This window comes from Colletotrichum fructicola (genome assembly GCF_000319635.2).
Source record: "Colletotrichum fructicola Nara gc5 chromosome Unknown KSG_Nara_v1_contig03, whole genome shotgun sequence".
Classification (NCBI taxonomy): domain Eukaryota; kingdom Fungi; phylum Ascomycota; class Sordariomycetes; order Glomerellales; family Glomerellaceae; genus Colletotrichum; species Colletotrichum fructicola.
Genome location: NW_027094053.1, coordinates 4,711,752 through 4,727,915, shown reverse-complemented (window position 1 = coordinate 4,727,915; position 16,164 = coordinate 4,711,752). Strand labels below are relative to the sequence as shown.

Below are 16,164 nucleotides of genomic sequence, written 5' to 3'. Positions count from 1 at the left end.
TGTGTTTCTTAAGTTGTAACGGCTCGACATGATTGTGTGAATTGTAGTATGTAGATATCAATACCTCTAAGTGGACTTGTTATGATGGTGATATGATGCAAATGCTCCCGAGTTCCCCATAAATCGTGTGAAACAACTCGTCAACTCCCGCTGACCCAAATAATGTACATCTAGTGTGAACAAACGCCGTGCCGAGCCGGTGACTGCAGGCCATTGGCGTTATTACTCTGCTCTGCTGTTGATAATGGCTGCACTAAACCTCGCCCCAGCTTCCCATGGGACCTGCCGAGACGATGGCCGAACCTGTCCCAATGGACCCTCCAATGTCCCAGTAGTGACGCGATGAAACGCTGCTGCGTCTCGCCGAGCGTCTCGTGCTCTGGCTGGCACAGCTAGACGCGTGCCGCATGGCGGCTGGACTCGACGGCGTCGTCGCCTTGAATGTCCTCCGCTCTGCCGGTCGTGCTCGGGATACGAGCGGGTGATGCTGACGCACCCGCGCGGCCTTAGCTGCTGTGTCTGGGGTGCTTGAGGTGGCAAGGTGGGAAGTACCAGTTGTGAAAGCCGACGACGGTGTAGACCGTGAGCTAAAACGAGACCGCAGATATCTGAAGACGAGGTTGACGTCCAAGTCTTGCTCCCACTCCTCTTGGGTGAAAGATGTGGGCAGAGGAGTTGACTCATCTCGAGTCACAGGCACGGGAGCATCCGACTGGGGCCGCACAGCGGGGATGTCGATAGGGCGCGCATGCTGAACCATTGTTGGTCGGAATTCAGGCATTGCTGTCGACGCTTCCCGTACGGGAGCAATTGGCGTATCAGCAGCCGACTCTGGGATGACTGGTAGTCCGGCGTAGGGGATCGGCATCTGCTGCATGCGAGTGTACGTTGAGAAGGCCCCTGGATGAGGTGACACCTGATTCACCAGCAGACCAAGCTCTTTGGACACGCGCTCGAGAGCTCGGAATTGCCACGATGAGTCAGAGTTCGGTGTAGGTGTGGCAGAAAGATCTGCGCTTGTCTTGGGCGTTGTTGAAAGGTCCTCATCAGTCGGGAGCTCCTCTCCAAGGAGAATGGAAAGCATTCTCTCATCGATGCCCAACTCGTGCAGAACCTTGCGGGCAATCTTGGCGAGGACACCGCCGTCGTCTTCCTTGGTGTCAGTCGATTCATAGTGCCAGTCCATGCTGTCAGCATCGTCTTCATTTCCAATCACACTTAATGTTGCGACATCCTCCGCCTGCTTCTCTTCTGTTGTCATTGTCGGCTTTGCAGACACCATAGACTGGCGGCGGCGTCTGGTTTCCTTGCTGATCTCTTGCAAGAGGATGCGACTTTGTTCTAGACGCCAAGCTTCGATTCTCTGCATCTTGTGGGTCTCTTGCTCCTGCTCGACCTCCATCTCAAGCTGGGCCAGCTCGAGACTCTCACGCCGCCTCCGCAGGTGGTTAGGATTGAACCTCTCAAAGGCATAGAGCTGCTCCTGGACCTCAGGACTGTCAAGCCGGAAAGAACCCAGGCCATCGTGGGCGGGTAGTACAGGGACATTCTGGCCCACTGCGGCACCGGCAGACTGAGTGTATAGACTAGGTACTGTCCGAAATTCAGGTAGGTGGCTGTCGAGGCTGTCGAGCTCGGGGTCGTCCTCGACAGACTCCTCGTCGACGGCGCTGGACAGAACGCCCGACTGGCGCGAGTCGGTGTCCCGAGCAGAGTGTAAAAACGTGTTGAGGCTACCTATGTCACTAAGCCTCGATCTTCCGGGAGTAGGTAATGATTCCTCCTCCTCTTCACTGAGGTAAGAAGCTGTTGTTGTGTCATCGGTGGGCTCGAAGAGCACCCAGGAGTGGGAGGCATCGGTCGCGGCAGCGTCTTGGTGGACATGGGGAGCGTCCCGCTCGTCCTCTTGCACCGGGCGGACGGCGCGCTGCTGAGACAGCCGGCGGGTAGGTTGTTGGAAGGCCATGATGGGCCTCTATTCGAGTCGTCGGGTCGGTTGAAGGGGAAGAAACAACCAGAGAAGAGTCGTGTTCGTCCGATAAGAGAGGAGCGAGTATCACGATAAGGCTCCCCTAGTCGCGATATCGCAGTGGCGCTTCGATAGCAGCACCCTGGTAGTTATAGACGTGTATCGTCTGTGGTTCGACAACGGTTCGAGATCGAATCCTTGGAACGGTTCGGGGGAAAATCAGGTATTCGTGACAGAAGGAGGTCAAGAAAAGGTGAAGACTCAGGCCACACACACCGGATATATGTGGCAGCGACCTACTGGGACCAACAGCGATGGGCAAGGAAGAATGCGGGATGGATGATAAGAGCAGGATAAGGGGTGGGAGGGGTGGGTGCTTGGGGGCTAAGGCTAAGAGAGAGGATGACGGACTGGGGCTGTCAATGATTAAGGCGTCACCGACTAAGGCAAGTACCTTTTGGGAAGTACCTCAACACTTGACCCTGGCAGTTGCAGTTCCAGTTGCCGGAGCTGGAAGGACCACCTGCCCTACTACTTCGGATAGGTACCGGAACCTGCGCTCAGCGAAAAAGGATACTCTCCTTGAGCTTGGGTGAGTGGGTGAACCGCGTAAGTATCATTACATGCGAACACCGCGCGCCGTTACGAATAACACCGAGGAGGGGCGATGAGAAGAGAAGTGGGCGAGTGGGCGAACTCGGCGGGATAGCGGGCCAGGCGCGGTATCCTCAGACAACAGAGCCAGAGCCCAGCAGACAAGCAATCAACAGGAAGGGGGCACAGGAGACGAGAGAAACAGCGAATAGAAGGGGGAGAAGGGGGGCGGATGAATGCGCCAAAGTGAGACCGGGAAATGGGAATGGGGGTGGCACACACGGCTTGGTGCTTTGAATGGTGGTACACACTGCTCGTGGTGAGGAACACTTGGGGAGGGATGATGTGCTCGCGTGCGGCGGGCAAGGGATCCACGATCAAGACAACAACCAAAGGGAAATCTCTGGGACACTCATCCATGGCCATTTTTGCCTTTGGTTTGGCTCGGGGGTCCTACGGCGGCGGTTGCGAGTGCCAGTCACCACCACCCACTGTTTGTCAACCCGTCGACCACCGACTTGTTGGAGACGTCCATGAGCCTGAGTCCTGACAACCCACTCATCCATGAACTGGCCTGGTGCCGGGGTGACTGGTTTGACTGATGAGGTGCGGATGGCGTTAGGCCCCTCCTAGAGGCTGGCTGGTCACTGGCTGCGCGGAGGCTGCCACACCATTTCCCCCCTTGGGACCTGCTGCAATGGTTCAGATGCGCCCTGAGCGGAGGGGACATGATGAGACTGAGACATGGCGGTAAGACTCTCTCTAGAATGGAGGGGAGAAGCTATGAACTCTGTTTGTTGCTTTGCTTGTTTCCCACTACGTGTGCGGACGCGCTCCAGCAGGTGAGCTTGCCGTACATAGTGTACCTACTTGGGTACGGATACGGGAAATCCAGAACATAACACTCGTGTCATTTTTTGCTTTTCTACGAATCACCTTGCGGGCGGGCAACGGCTGCGTCGTCTCAGTCACCCGTTGCCGCCGTTTGGCAGGCGACAGCCAGAGCAGTTGCGGTGCAGATTGGCCCGGTTCATCGGTGACGATATCGAGTCCACTTGCAATGTCAAGTGACATGCCAAAAGTACACTGAAAGGGATACCCGCCCTTCACTTTGAGAGGCTGGAACAACAAAAGATGGGCCAGTTCTCCTTTCAACCTTCGACATGATCATCTGTCTCGTACATAGACTTCAGGGGGCTGGCAGCGACCGCCGTGGCTATCTGTTTTCCCAATAGCCAAATATTGCAACAGGCCAGCCCATGCTTGTGGTGATGCATATCGACCTCCCATTCGCAGGCTGGCGGCATCTGCAGCCCAGGACTCCCATTCCATCTCACCCCCATCAGCTTATCACCGAGATCAATGCAGCATTCCGAGTCTTCGGCCCCTCCTAGAGAGAGAAGTAGTGTATGAAAAAAAATCTCCCATCCCACTCTAATGACTCTTTTCGCGCTCCTTTTCGGGCCATTCTCTCCCCCATCCCGAATTTCGGAGCAACTGAGTCGTCTTCTCGAACCTCTCACGAGTCGTGTCGAGGTACCAAGACCAAGCCTTTGAACTGTACCCCAAAGCCAACGCCCAAAAGACGTTCCAACTACAACTCCCACCCAACGGTCTCACACCGAACACCATCCGAAATCCCGATAACGTCATTTGGGTCACCTGGGATCTCGGTGGGACCTGATCGCCGCCCACCCTCTTCGCTGAGAGGCTGCTGGCTTGCCCTCCGAACGTCGCTTCTCAGTCCGCGTCGCTCCCCTCTAGTGAATGTGTCTCCCCCCATTTCATCCCACCAACCAGCAACCCTAGATCTCGCTGCGGCCTTCCTACTGGCGCGCACCATCTGCTCCCGTCGTGTCTGCCCGTCTGCGCTTGCGCCTGCATCTCTGACAAGTCGTCCTGAGAAGGGTGAGGCGTGCGGCTGGTCCGGTTGTTCCTGCACTGGGCCTCCAAGATACATGCGTAGTAAGATGCTATTGTCAGATGGCTATTCTTATGTGACTTTCAGGCAAGTAGCTGAACATAAGCCCATGTAACTCTAGATATCTTATTCAAACCACGTATCTCTCAGCTTCGGCTACTTCCTTCAGCCTCTGCGTTGTGCTTACGACATCAAGGCTACCTCACTTCCCGGCCATCCGGATAAAGCCCGCGAGACGGAGGCCTGAATCATAACGTAGGATGGGAGAAAAAAATATTTGCTGTCATTACGTACGGTTTGCCTCAAGCAGCCCCATCTCATTCAGCGTCCAGCGCACCTCATTTCTGGTAATCAGATGGGCCACCTTCCAGGGACATCCTCGAGACAAGCTGGGCGCAGTCTGGCAGATGGGGGCCTCCGCGTGACCACGTTGTGTACGTGCTCACCCATGCGGTGCCATTTAATGCTACGGATGATCCACGGGCCAGACCGTCGACCACGATGCGTTACTAGCGACACCCGATTCACACGTTGACATCATCTTAGCTTGAGCCTCAGCACTTCCTGTGGGTTGAATGCATGTCTCGGAGAAAAGTATGGGTATCAGTTTGCCTAGTAGGCCGTACATTAAGCTTCATACCAAGCCTGCTTACGACCCTACTAACAAATTCCGTTGCTTTTATTCCACCCTTTCCCCAGATCCAGATGCCCGTTCATCAAGCAGTTCGTCAGTCAGTAATCGCATGGTGCTCATGTGTGACGTATGGAATGCCAATGATTGAATTCCTATCTAGAGCCTGCCTCGGCATGACTCTCTTGATGATGACATGCAATTCACTTTAGACGCCAGCCTGTAGAAACCCAAATCCCATAAGAAACACGAATCTTTTCCCTTCTTAAGCCTCAGAGGCGAAAGCGTCGGGGAAGCGCTTCATGTTCTCCTTGAGCGAACCGTGGTTGCTGAGGAACTGGACGTAGGCACCGTCGACCTTGACGCGGCCAGCAGCCTTCTTGTCGAGGTACTCGTCGCGGCGGAGAGGAGTGAAGCCCCAGTTCTTGGAGATAATGATCTTCTGGCGACCGGGGAACTTGTACTGGGAGCGGCGGAGAGCCTCGAGGGCGGTGGCCTTGTCTGTTCAAGTTGTTAGTGTTTGAAAGGTGATTCCCTTCCTCGGATATGACGTACTGGAGTCACGAGTGCGGACGCTCATGATGATCTGGCCAATGTTGACACGGGCAACAGTGCCGTTGGGCTTACCCCAGGCACCACGCATACCAGTCTGAAGTCTATCGGCACCGGCGCAAGACAACATCTTGTTGATACGGACGACGTGGTAGGGGTGAGCGCGGACACGGAGGTGGAAACCTTCCTTGCCGGCAACCTTGACGAGGTACTTGTTGGCGCAGATACGAGCGGCCTCGAGGGCCTCGGAACTCAGCTGCTCATACTCGTTGGAGACGAGGTGGATGCAGAGAGGGAAGTCGTCGACGTTGGCCTTCTTGCGACCGAGATCGAAGATGCGGATCTTGGGGTCGGGGACACCACGGTTGAACCGAGACTTGGGGTACGGCTGGAAAAATCGAGTTTGTCAGCATAATCGCTCCAGGAAAAGAAAGTCACATCATCGCCCGCGACGCCCGCATCCCGTTCCATCGAAAGGTGCCGCATGTCCATCGTACACAGGCTATTTCCAATGCGAGGAACATCGTAGTCCTCTTGACGCAGAGTTTCCTCGCTTCTCTCCTCCTCCGGTGCGCAAGACTTGACTTGGGATTTTGGGCGTCGTCGCAGAAGACAAGGATTCGATAATGCTCACCTTGTTCTTGCAGTAGCGGTAGCAACGGGCGGGACGGCGGGCCATTTTGTCGGTGTTGATCTCACGGGATCCGTCGAACTGTTCTGTGGTGTTGGGTTAGTTGGGGTTGGCGAGGGGGACAAAACCTGGACCTACTGGCTTATTTGTGAAGTGAGGAGCGTCGATGGGTTTGTCATCGTACCGGCCTTTTGCTGAGAAATCTTTGTGGCAACGGCCCCACCTACGCTCGCTAAAGGTAGGAGCCAGGACACGGACCTGCCTACTCTTTAGGGCTCAGGGAGGCAGGAGCGATTTGATTGGTCGCACTTCTCAGAATCCCCCGCCCCTTCCAGAGCAAGTCAAAACCAAAAAAACACTTGCAATTTTTCTTCTTGCGACGACATCGACGACAACTTCCCGCCCAACGCCCGCACCCAACTAACCGGCCAACTTCGCCCAAAAATCAGTCGCAATGGCTCCCATCAAGAAGAACAAGAAGGACCAGAACTCCATCAACAGCAAGCTTGCGCTTGTGATGAAGTCTGGTAAGGTCGTCCTGGGCTACAAGTCGACCCTCAAGTCCCTCCGCTCCGGCAAGGCCAAGTACGTTTTTCACCACTTCGGAAACCGCAGTCTTCGAGCACTTTCTAACATCGCCACCAGGCTCATCCTCATTGCTGGCAACACTCCCCCTCTCCGCAAGTCCGAGCTTGAGTACTACGCCATGCTTTCCAAGGCCCCCGTCCACCACTTCTCCGGCACCAACGTAAGTTGATTACCAATGTTGCTCTGTAAGCGTCAAGCAAGTGCTTGGCGCCCTTTCTTCTCTTGCTATCGGTCTCGGAGACAATGTCCCTTGGCCAACCCAGCGAAGAAGTCTATACTCAGACTTTGGAGGGTGAACAAAGGCTTACCTGCTATACCCACAGATTGAGCTCGGTACCGCCTGCGGTAAGCTCTTCCGTTGCGGCACCATGGCCATTATCGACGCCGGTGACTCCGACATCCTCAGCGACCAGGTCGCTTAAGAGGTTGAACCAAAATTGGGCTGGCTGGGAACGGCGTTAGGGAAAATGGTCAAAGTAAAAAATGCATTTCGCAGTTTGGGATGTGCGGCTTGGGATATGCCGCTATGATACCTCGGAAAGGTCGCAAAAAAGAACGACTTCATGACAGACCAGATAGGCCACCTTTGAATCAAAAAGACTCGCCTGTTACCCAGCCATTCAGCGAGGTTCATCAGTGCTCAATGTCCCTCCTTGGCAGTGTTACCAAGCCACACCCCCGTGCCTACTAACTATGCATACCTGCGGTCATCCATCGTGGCGGTTCCCTTGGGTTGGATCTGTGGCTTGCACCAACGGAAGTCGATCCTCCCAAGCAACCAAGCTGGTGGTGCCCGCGGCTTAGACTTCAACGATGGAACAGAGCCATGACCATGACCGAGCCAAACAATGAGATGCTTCCCGTCCCGTCAAACCTGTTCGTCTGCGGAACCGGGCTGGGTTGATGGTTGTCACCGTCTCGGCAGCTGTCAGCCGCTGGTCAGGAGGACAGCAAATTAGTATGGATGTCAAGATGGCTTTCTCTGATACTGGAACAGGAAGGCCGCCTTCGCTCTGGCAGTGTGCATTAATGGCAACATGAGGATAATTTCACAGTTCCCACTGCGGTGAGTTCTGGCCGGTCTCGTGCAAATTGTCGTCCAATGACTCGATGGGGTACCTGGGTACAGAAGACGGGCCGAGCCCACTAACATGGACGGGCTCCGCATTCCGGTTCCTCAGCATGGAGGAAATAGGGGTGCGGGTTGCGGAGGACCCCTACCATTGCATGTGCTTGCTAAGACGTCGTGGTAGATGTTAGCAGCTCTCTACTGCGAGGTACAACGGTTCCCTACGTCCAAGGGAGCGCGGCCGGGTATTCCTGAGGCTTCCGCTAGGGAAGGACACACCAAATAGCAGATGGGCATAGGGATTAGGGACGGACGAGAGCGAGGCGAGCAAGCCCAGGAACATGGCACCCCAAGGGCTATGCCTGACAGACTATCGACAGCGACGAGGGTGTTTCAGCAAGACCCCAAAACTGCATCAAGATCCTATTCGCTGATGGCAGTGATTGTGGTTTACGTGTTTTGTTGTTATTGTAGACGCGATTTGATTCGACTTTGAAGGACGGAGTATCAAAGCCGTGTATAAACCTTGGTGGTCTGCCCTCTGGTTCACGTACATGGAAGACGAGTCCTGTTGCCTCTTTTCACCTACCGTTTCCCAGAAGCCGGTTCTCATACCCTCGCCACAGCAGCACGAGAGAAGGTTACCGTCGCAGTCGTCCCATCTTGTCGCAAAAGACGAGACGGCGTGTGCAGCATCCGCATTCGCAGCGCAGCGCTGGCCACTGCCCGGCACTGCCGTCATCGTCCTGCCATCGAGCCACCGAGCCCGACGCGACGCAGCAGTTTCTCTGAAAGAGGAAGAGACGGGACTGGTGGTGACTGAAACAGGAGGGTTCCTACAGTGCCCTCGGACGCATCCAACGACAGCAGCAGAGTCTCGGCAAGACGCAACACGGCGCGAGCATAGCGATCAAGGAAAGCATAGCGTTGACCGAACTACGGGGTTCAGATTCAGAGTTCCTGGTGGTCGCTGTGAAGGTTTGCGTATGACGGCTGGTTCGTTCTGCAGGAGGTTCAGTGCTTGAGCGGGAAGAGAAGAGACTCAGACGCAACGCAACGCAACGCAACGTTAGCGGCCTGGAGTTGGACGGGAGACAAAAAAGCATCGTTTCTCAGGTCGAGCTATTCCCCGGGTGCTGGTTGGTCGACGCCCTCCCATTCCCGACGGCCTAGCGAATTAAACCCCTGGAGACGCCCCCCGATATATCGGAAATTCGCTGGAGACAGTCCCTGCGGTCTGGACAGTGACTGGACAACCGTCACCGTCACCGACAAAACGCATCCGACTTGTGGATTTGCTTGATGCCCGTACACGGAGGAGACAGGCGAGCAGAGCAGATACAGAGTACAAACCGCAGGTACCTTACCTGACCGGGGCTGACTGTCTGACACCCGACGACTTAAGCTTGCACAGCTGCTGCCGCACACCCTCTTTTCTGCACCGCACTCCTACTACTTGGCCCTCTTCACTGGCACCTGCGTTGCACAGCACAGCACACTTTCGCATTCCATTTCTGACTTCTGGGGCCCAACGATCGACAACAAGACCGACTCCCCTCCGTCTTGTCCCTCCTCCCACTACGCCACTTGTTCCAAGAATAAGCCATTACAACATTCTGCTGAGGTAGATTGTTTCCTCTGGAACGAAACATCGTCACTACAGAAATAACCCGCACCCACACGGCTCACTGCACACACCGCAGTGCTTGCCCTTATCCCCCTCGACCTCGACCAAAAAAAAGAAGGGCGATTCCCCCGCTCCCGTTTCCCCAGGTTACCTCCGCCGCGACTAGAACACAACAACACCATCGCTACAAACAAAGCCCGCCGCGACAATAATGTCAGCTGCCACTGCAAAGAAGCCGCCCGCCGGCGGTGTCGGTAGAGTCTCTTCTACCGACTCAGCCTCGCCCTCTTCTCCTGCGAGAACCCCCTCGAGATCGTCCACCCCGACCGCTACTTCAGCTCCGCGCAGAGGTCCCCCTCGCACCACAACCCCCGTCTCTGCTCGTGTGGCCGCCCATGCCAGGAGAGGCTCAACCATGAGCACCCCCAATATTACTGCTCCCGACACCAGCAACACCGACGCCGAGGAAGCTGCTAGGGCCGAAACTGTTGCGCTGCTTGACGACCTCAAGGAGCGCCTCTCCAAGGCCGAAATCTCCTCCGAGCAGTACAGGAAACAGGCCGAAGTACTGCAGACGAGGTTGGATGATGCGCTCAAGGAGTCTGCAAAGCTGGAAGAGAAGGTGCACGAGACCGAGGAACAAATCGAGACCCTGCGCAACGAGAAGAGAGAAAACGCGAGGCAGATGCGCGAGATGGAGACCATCTACGAGGCCGAGAGGAGTTCTATGAACAAGGAGAAGGAAGAGTTCAACAACAGGGAGGAGGAGATGCAGACCATCATCCAGAGGCTGAAGGACACCCTGTCGCAAAGAATGAACGACGAGGAGGGCAGCAGGTCCTCAAGGCAATGTAGGTGTTTCATCATGTCCATCTCAATGCCTTGTTACTAACATCAAGCAGCAGCGGCGACGTCACCCAACGTTGACAACGGAAGCTTTGCACCACCTTCCTCCCTCAACCGCAGCGACTCGCGGAACAACTCCAAGTTGATTCTCCAGAAGGACAAGCTCATTGAGTCTTTGCGCCTGGAACTTGCCGAGGCCCAGATCAAGCTGGTCGAATCCGAGAACCAGGGTGGCGGGAGGCTGCAGGAGGTGGAACGGCTACTAATGGAAGCCCGCATGGCAAACGCCCGCCTTATGGAGGACAACGAGAGCTACCAGCTGCTCCTGCAGGAGAAGACCCTGAATGGTGATTTCTCTAAGAACGACTTCAGCTACATGGGTGTCTCTGCCAACCAGGATGCTCTCAATGCCCTCGAGGGCCGTTCTGGCGGCGCAAGCTTGGCCGACGAGCTGTCCGAGGCTTCAGACAGCACGTCCGATAATAACAACGAGCATGTCCGCCGCCTCGAGTCTGAGCTCAAGGGCATGAAGGACCAGAACAAGGCGTTGACGCTCTACATTAACAAGATCATCGAGAGACTTTTGCAGCACCAGGACTTCGAGCACATTCTCGACACATCGAGCGAGCCCAAGCCTGCCGCGGCCAACACCAACAAAGAACTCCCGCTCCCGCCTGCATCCGGAGCCTCGCTCCTGCAGCGCGCCAAAACCATGGCCGTCGGCCCGAACAAGCCCAAGCCGAGACCCATGTCTTACATGCCTTCGGCTACGCCAGCGAACTCGGCGCACACCGATCCGGAGACAGCGCCTCGCATTCCTATCGGCAACTTGACCCGCTCCTCCAGCACTCGCCGCTCCCGTCCGATGAGCGAGCAATTCACCGGCGTGAACCTCGTCAGCCAGATGTACAAGGGTCCGGGGGACGGGCCCATTTCACCGCCCCTTGGCTCCCCGCGCACCCCACGAACATCGCAAACTTTTTTCAACGGCAACCCCAACGCGGCGGCGCGGGCTCCGAGCGGCCAGCAGGCGCCTACGGCGGGTAACTTCCCCGGCATGCGCAGCGAGACCTCGAGCATGAGCGGCGACTCGGGCGACATCACCACGCCCCCTTCGCAGTCGCCCCCGCGTTCCCACCACGAGAAGCAGACCACGTTTGCCGGCGGTAACAAGCCCCGACCTCTGCGTCTGGTGCAGGAGAACTCCGAGGCCAAGCAGGAGAACAACAAGCGATCCAGCTGGATGGGCTGGGCCTCCGGCTGGGGCAAGAAGGATGAGAACGCGGCTGCCAACAGCGACCCGATCCCCGAGTAATCGCCGCAACATGATTACGCCGTTATGTTTATGACTTCTCCCTTATGCTTTGGCACATTCGCATCCATCTTTCTACACAACCGGGCGAAAAACTTTGGCATCGTTGGATACAGAAAAAGACAGACGGGATACCCCTTCTCTTTCGCGGGAACGCTGGAACTCTTTTGTCGTTTGGGTCCTTCATATGGCACTAGCTTTTTTACTTGGCTTTGCGGACGCACATCACTAAAGGTCTGGTGGCATTGCAGTTTAGTTGTACGAGACGAAGACAGCGCCCCGTCCCAAGCATCTTGTTTTTCTGTTTCTGTTTTTCTGGCAGAGGTGCTCTTGCTTTCATATGGCCAGGTACTTATTCTTTAAAACCCGCTATATCTATTCATCAGTTCTTTTTTTGAAAGAGGGGGAAGGAGGCAAGACATGTTTGTTTGGCTCTCGAGCCTGTGCATGAGGGACGAATTGAAGCATAGGAAGACGAGGGATATGTGTTTCCAACGGTGTTCATGAACAAAACAGCATGACAGTATGCTGAGACTACTTGATGACGGGCGTCTTTGCATAGTTTAGCCTTGCGGGTTTGCCAAATCCCATGGCATTCGCTGAAGAGGCGTAATGTTGGATAGATACATGAGTAATGCAGAGATGGATTGATGTTAGCTATGTGGTTCCAATTTGCTCTGTGATTGTCGTGCTTGTGTACGTCATGTTTGTCTGGAAACCACAGATAATGGCGGACTGCGGAGGCCAAGAACCTAGGAATAGCCGCGAAAGAAGGAGGACCATCTTCAGATGAAGGTTATTGGACTCAGCCTGAGTCGGTTTAGAGTTGGATAGCTTTCGATGATTGGGATGACAGGAGATCCAAGGTCTGGGTCTTGGAGCGCACGACTCTTCCCTCAGATGCTGCAAGGGAGAAGGCTATCTGCGGAATCTTATCATGTTCTCAGGGCGTGTATGACGTGGCGAAGGCTCTAGCAGGTTCTACGATCCACGACTACGATGGAGATATTTGCGGCTATCAGTGCCTACGGAATCGTTGTTGGTCCATCGGCTTATAGGTACTAATGTCTTTATGGCCAGTTACTCACTCTGACTACCCACTTGAGTTGCGTCTCCAGCATTGAGGCTTGTCATGTCAGCAGCACTCACAGTATATACGCAAGAGAACAGGGACTGCTATCGTTCTATGGCGATTGTACCTCGATGTCTCGTTATCTCCATCGTAGTCGCCTTCGTCGTCGTCTCCCTCGTTTCTTGATTCACAGTTTCAAATTTCTTTCAGCCATCAGACAGTACGTCTGCCTACATGAAAGATAAGCGGCGGTCTGAGGCCAACATGATCGTTTCAACAGCACAGGTTGACAAAAAGGAAGACTCCAAGCCATGTAAAGCCATCGCGGTCTTATTTCAAGAGCATCTTTTTCCACCAGGCCGTCGATGAGCGCATCCTCTCATGGCGTGCCAGAAGATCTCATGGCATTACCGCTCCTTCCGGCATGCCATCCCAGGTTTTCACTTCAGTCAAATCGCTTTAGGAGAGGTAATAAAGTCCATCCGAGTGCTACTACACACAGTCCTCAGTTGTGGTCATGTGAAAGACCGTCCAAAGTGTTTGTCAAAACATGAGCAATTCTTGCTCCAGGAATATGCCACGGCCTCGCGCAGACGGCCTGCCAAGCATCATTTGCTGCCTTCACACTCAATCCACTTGAGTCAGAATTCATCGAATTCAAATTTCGTTGTCCGACGGCAAATTGATACCCTTTCGCAGAACATTCTGGTAGACATCAAGCTTTCCCATCTTGTTGAGACGTCTGACTCAGCCGCTGAGAAATACGCACTGATTTCCGCCCACGAACACGCGTCTAGACCTCATGAAACCCGTCCGTTTCGCGACTCAGGACAGGCTTCATCCTCGTCCAACACGAGACCTCAAGAGCAGCTTATTGAAAACCAGGCGGCCTCTTTTCCCGCATAATCATCATCTCCCCCACCAGCCACGTTTATGTCCCCTCAGGACCCCTTATTTCCATGCATAGACCACTCAATTTGGACTTCCATCCCGAGACCGAAAATCTCCGTGAAATCACACACATTTCCCTTCTGATGAGATGAGATAAGCACGATCAACGGGGGACCGGAAGAAACAAGGTTTGGTCATTTGGCGCTTTCAACTTTGGACAGTCATGTTACTCGTTCTTCTGCGTATGGGATTTACAAGCGGCTGACAAAGGCGTCAAGCTTCTTCTGATTGTAGACGTCTGCCTCAACAAGCTTCTCCCACTTCTGGTAGAGTCACATGTCAGCAGCCATGACTCTTTGAACCAAACCCGACTTACAACGGGCAGCGAATCGAACTCACCTTCTCGCCAGAGACCTTGATCAAGGTAGGCAGGTTTGTCACGTTGAACGGCTCCTGTCTCCACGGGTTCTCCTTGGTCCTCCACCTGAAATCAAAATTAGCAATTATCCAAGTCCAATCCCGCAGCTGCGTATTAGTGATATTTCGCAAAAAGGACCTTTGCAAACAAGCAAACCGCGGGAACGGGGAGAAAAACTCACTCCTCGGGCAACCCCGCGTAGACAACCCTGACGGTACCCTCATCCCCGGCAAACTTCTTCTCAATGTACGGCTCCGCCGCCGTGCAGTCGGGGCACCACGACTTGCCGTTACGGTGCGAGGCGTAGACGACGAGGTAGGCAGGCTTGTCCTCGCTGGCCTCGGCCTTGAGGGCGGCGGCGACGGCCGAGGCGGGCTCCTTGGTGTTGATGACGGGCATTGCTGGTGGCTAGGAAGTTGGGATGGCGGTGGAAGCAAAGATCACACTTGATGAACACGAGAGATATGTAGAGTAAGTGAGAAGTGTTGTTGCGTGCTATATGACTCGGTTCTTGCAGTGTCAATGGCACAATCTGTACAGTTACTTGCGTTATTTCAGACGTTGGGAAAAGCTTCCCGAAGCTTATCCGAGAACGCTCACAGACACCGCCGCCCACAACATTATTTTCAGGCGCTCAATCGATTCATAGGCTTTCCGTAAATATCAACTAGAACCAAAAGTTGGATCAACAGCTGCCTGGCTTAGGTTTGTCAGACTCACTTCCCACACCTAAGCCACAAACCTCATTCGTGGTGGGCAACATCTAAATAAGCCCACACAAGACCGAAAAGAATTAATGCAAGCATACATACACAGATACCCAATCAGCAAAAGAGAACATCATGTCCAACCTCGAAACAACGACAAAAATGTGACAACTGTGAGATTCGAACTCACGCATCTTTCGATACCAGAATGCTATCCTCTTTAAGGATCAAGCTGACGCTTGAGTCTGGCGCCTTAGACCGCTCGGCCAAGTTGCCCGATGTTCCTCGAATGAGCTTGCAAGGGCTCAAGACGAAGTGGATCGTGTGGATGCTCAACCGGCGCCTTGCGCGGTCCCAATACTCCTACCACCTGTGTACGATGTATGTCGGTATCCAGGGCCCAGGCAGAAAGAAAGAGACTTGGCAGTGATTCCCGGCAAGTAGGAGACTGACTGTCTGTACTGATGCCCAATCCAAATCATAATCACCACCACCGGCATTCACCCAGTTCCATGTAGACATGGGAACAAGCAGATTATCGTCATCACGAGGAACTTGTAACGGGGGACCACTTCACCCGTTCTCCTCCTCGTGATCCTTATCATTAAACACAAAGTTGGCAGTGGACAGGGAAGGATGGAAGGGGGGGCATGTCACCGGCTAGCTTGACGTGGAGAGATTCTAGAGGGGTGGCAAAAGAAAAAAGGAAAAAGAAAAGAAAATTGCGAGATAGAGGGTTGCTTCGATGTGGGCCCCAAGCCCGACCGCTCCGATCGGAGAACACCAACAAGACACTCTCCCGCGGCAACCCAAACCCCACGTTTGTTACGTCGTGTTGTTTACCCACAAAACATTCCTTCGAGCTCGAACCCGTAAAGGCGGTCAGTTTGGTACCGGTTCACACAATCTGCCAGGTTGGCTGGCTGCTGATCCAGCAGACACATCTAGTGGTCTCGCTCCTGAACCACGCCGAGAAGATCACTACGGGTAACATGGATTCATTACTTCCTGCAAAGGAGACTCTGCCTAGGCAAAATTATCCCACTGACACGTCGCTATCCAGCTAGAGACGTGTGAGGCATTCTATGTGACGTCCAATCTCATCCATCACCAGTCCATCGACAGCACTGTAGCCTTGGTTGAATGTAACTTTTCTTGAGGTCACACCTCGTTGGGTGGACCTGACTCTTCTTCCCGTTTCTCCTGTTGGTCATCAAAAGCTTCGTTACAATTACAACAGAGTAGTTGCCACTTTTCCCATCTAGTGCAAAACCCCCAGAGTTCAAAAGGCCGTCTCATAAGAAGAAGATTCCCAGTCCGTGATAACAGTAAAAGA

The 16,164-nt window shown here is 54.3% G+C and overlaps 5 protein-coding genes across 5 annotated transcripts; 2 read left to right on the top strand and 3 right to left on the bottom strand.

Moving 5' to 3' along the window:
* Positions 1–392: 392 nt before the first annotated feature.
* On the bottom strand, positions 393–1,966 carry CGGC5_v006133 (uncharacterized protein; the record flags this gene model as incomplete). The annotated part of the gene is made up of 2 exons (XM_032035438.1): positions 393–487; positions 553–1,966. 2 exons carry the CDS (start codon positions 1,964–1,966, stop codon positions 393–395), a joined length of 1,509 nt encoding a protein of 502 aa, XP_031892679.1.
* Positions 1,967–5,380: 3,414 nt separating this feature from the next.
* CGGC5_v006132 (60S ribosomal protein uL16) lies at positions 5,381–6,346 on the bottom strand (the record flags this gene model as incomplete). Its single annotated transcript, XM_032035427.1, has 3 exons — positions 5,381–5,616; positions 5,671–6,055; positions 6,302–6,346. The coding sequence occupies 3 exons, from the start codon at positions 6,344–6,346 to the stop codon at positions 5,381–5,383; spliced, it is 666 nt and encodes a 221-aa protein (XP_031892680.1).
* A 406-nt stretch (positions 6,347–6,752) lies between these two features.
* Positions 6,753–7,308, top strand: CGGC5_v006131 (60S ribosomal protein eL30; the record flags this gene model as incomplete). Its single annotated transcript, XM_032035416.1, has 3 exons — positions 6,753–6,883; positions 6,944–7,046; positions 7,210–7,308. The coding sequence occupies 3 exons, from the start codon at positions 6,753–6,755 to the stop codon at positions 7,306–7,308; spliced, it is 333 nt and encodes a 110-aa protein (XP_031892677.1).
* A 2,485-nt stretch (positions 7,309–9,793) lies between these two features.
* CGGC5_v006130 (uncharacterized protein) lies at positions 9,794–11,743 on the top strand (the record flags this gene model as incomplete). Its single annotated transcript, XM_032035401.1, has 2 exons — positions 9,794–10,433; positions 10,485–11,743. 2 exons carry the CDS (start codon positions 9,794–9,796, stop codon positions 11,741–11,743), a joined length of 1,899 nt encoding a protein of 632 aa, XP_031892678.1.
* Positions 11,744–13,954: 2,211 nt separating this feature from the next.
* Positions 13,955–14,520, bottom strand: CGGC5_v006129 (Thioredoxin-like protein Clot; the record flags this gene model as incomplete). The annotated part of the gene is made up of 3 exons (XM_032035390.1): positions 13,955–14,026; positions 14,103–14,187; positions 14,303–14,520. The coding sequence occupies 3 exons, from the start codon at positions 14,518–14,520 to the stop codon at positions 13,955–13,957; spliced, it is 375 nt and encodes a 124-aa protein (XP_031892865.1).
* Between the last annotated feature and the right edge of the window lie 1,644 nt (positions 14,521–16,164).